This window comes from Volvox carteri, assembly GCF_000143455.1.
Source record: "Volvox carteri f. nagariensis unplaced genomic scaffold VOLCAscaffold_82, whole genome shotgun sequence".
NCBI classification, from domain to species: Eukaryota; Viridiplantae; Chlorophyta; class Chlorophyceae; order Chlamydomonadales; family Volvocaceae; genus Volvox; species Volvox carteri.
The window spans coordinates 170,819-171,691 of NW_003307625.1; the positions used below are offsets into that span (position 1 = coordinate 170,819).

The 873-nt window shown below is 51.5% G+C and overlaps 1 protein-coding gene across 1 annotated transcript in view; it reads left to right on the plus strand.

The window, feature by feature from the left end:
• VOLCADRAFT_99101 (uncharacterized protein) overlaps positions 1-873 on the plus strand; it is a gene marked incomplete at both ends in the record, with an annotated part of 3,237 nt that overhangs the window by 875 nt on the left and 1,489 nt on the right. The window contains 2 exons of the mRNA XM_002957891.1: positions 65-307; positions 664-666. Of these exons, the coding sequence (XP_002957937.1) occupies positions 65-307; positions 664-666 (246 nt within the window). The remainder of the gene's footprint in view (positions 1-64; positions 308-663; positions 667-873) is intronic.

Consider the following 873-nt stretch of genomic DNA (forward strand, 5'->3'; position numbering starts at 1 on the left):
CTGCAGGCGAGCGCTTCAAGGAAGTAGTTGGCGGAGCTAGCACCCAACCTGCTCGCCCATACAGGCTGATTGAGCGCTCGGACAAAATTCCTAAGGGGGTCGTGGAGGAGATTGCGTGTTTTTGGTACAACAACAGTGTACTCAGTCCACTCGCGAGGGGCAGTGTAAAGATTCCGGGTATTGTTGCCTTGTACTTTCCATGGAGGATAGTCCAAAAAACGTATCGTCAGCTGTACTTGGATTTCCTGCATCAGCACAGCACCCCCTTCCACGTGTCGTTTGGCTTCTTCGTGGGAGCAAAGCCTGGGTACGTCAAACCTTTTAGGATAAGAGGAATTGTAATGCTGTTTCAGCTTCTGGACTTATGTTACATCCATGAAGCTAAAATGACTGATCGCAGGTAGTGTTTGTTTTCGTTTAGGGCTGGTCCCTTTTTATTACTCATCAAGTAATAGATTTTCAGGGTGTTGTGTGATTCATTACTTAGCTGTAAGGCACTGGGGGCCTCCGCCCCCTCCAGAACCCCCGATAAGTTGCAAGTCCCCTCACAAACTCAGAGCCACGCGCAGATTGGGCCTTCCGCTCGTATGGGTAGTTTTACAGGTATGGGGCCACGCACCCCCCAACCATGTAACACACACACACACGCGCGCGCGCGCGCAGATGGTGCGGTTCTCAGTGTCATTCATTCCTGCGGGAGATAGTGTGTGTGTCCAATTCCAGATGGGAATAATGGTCAGCCCCGGTGCACGGGCATGCAATGTTGTACTGCTCGTTGATACGCGGCGCATACCATGTGGGGCAGGACAGTGCTACTTATCCGTTTGCGTGTTGCTCCACGAGTTAGCATTCAGGTTCAAGCCTTTTGCCCTT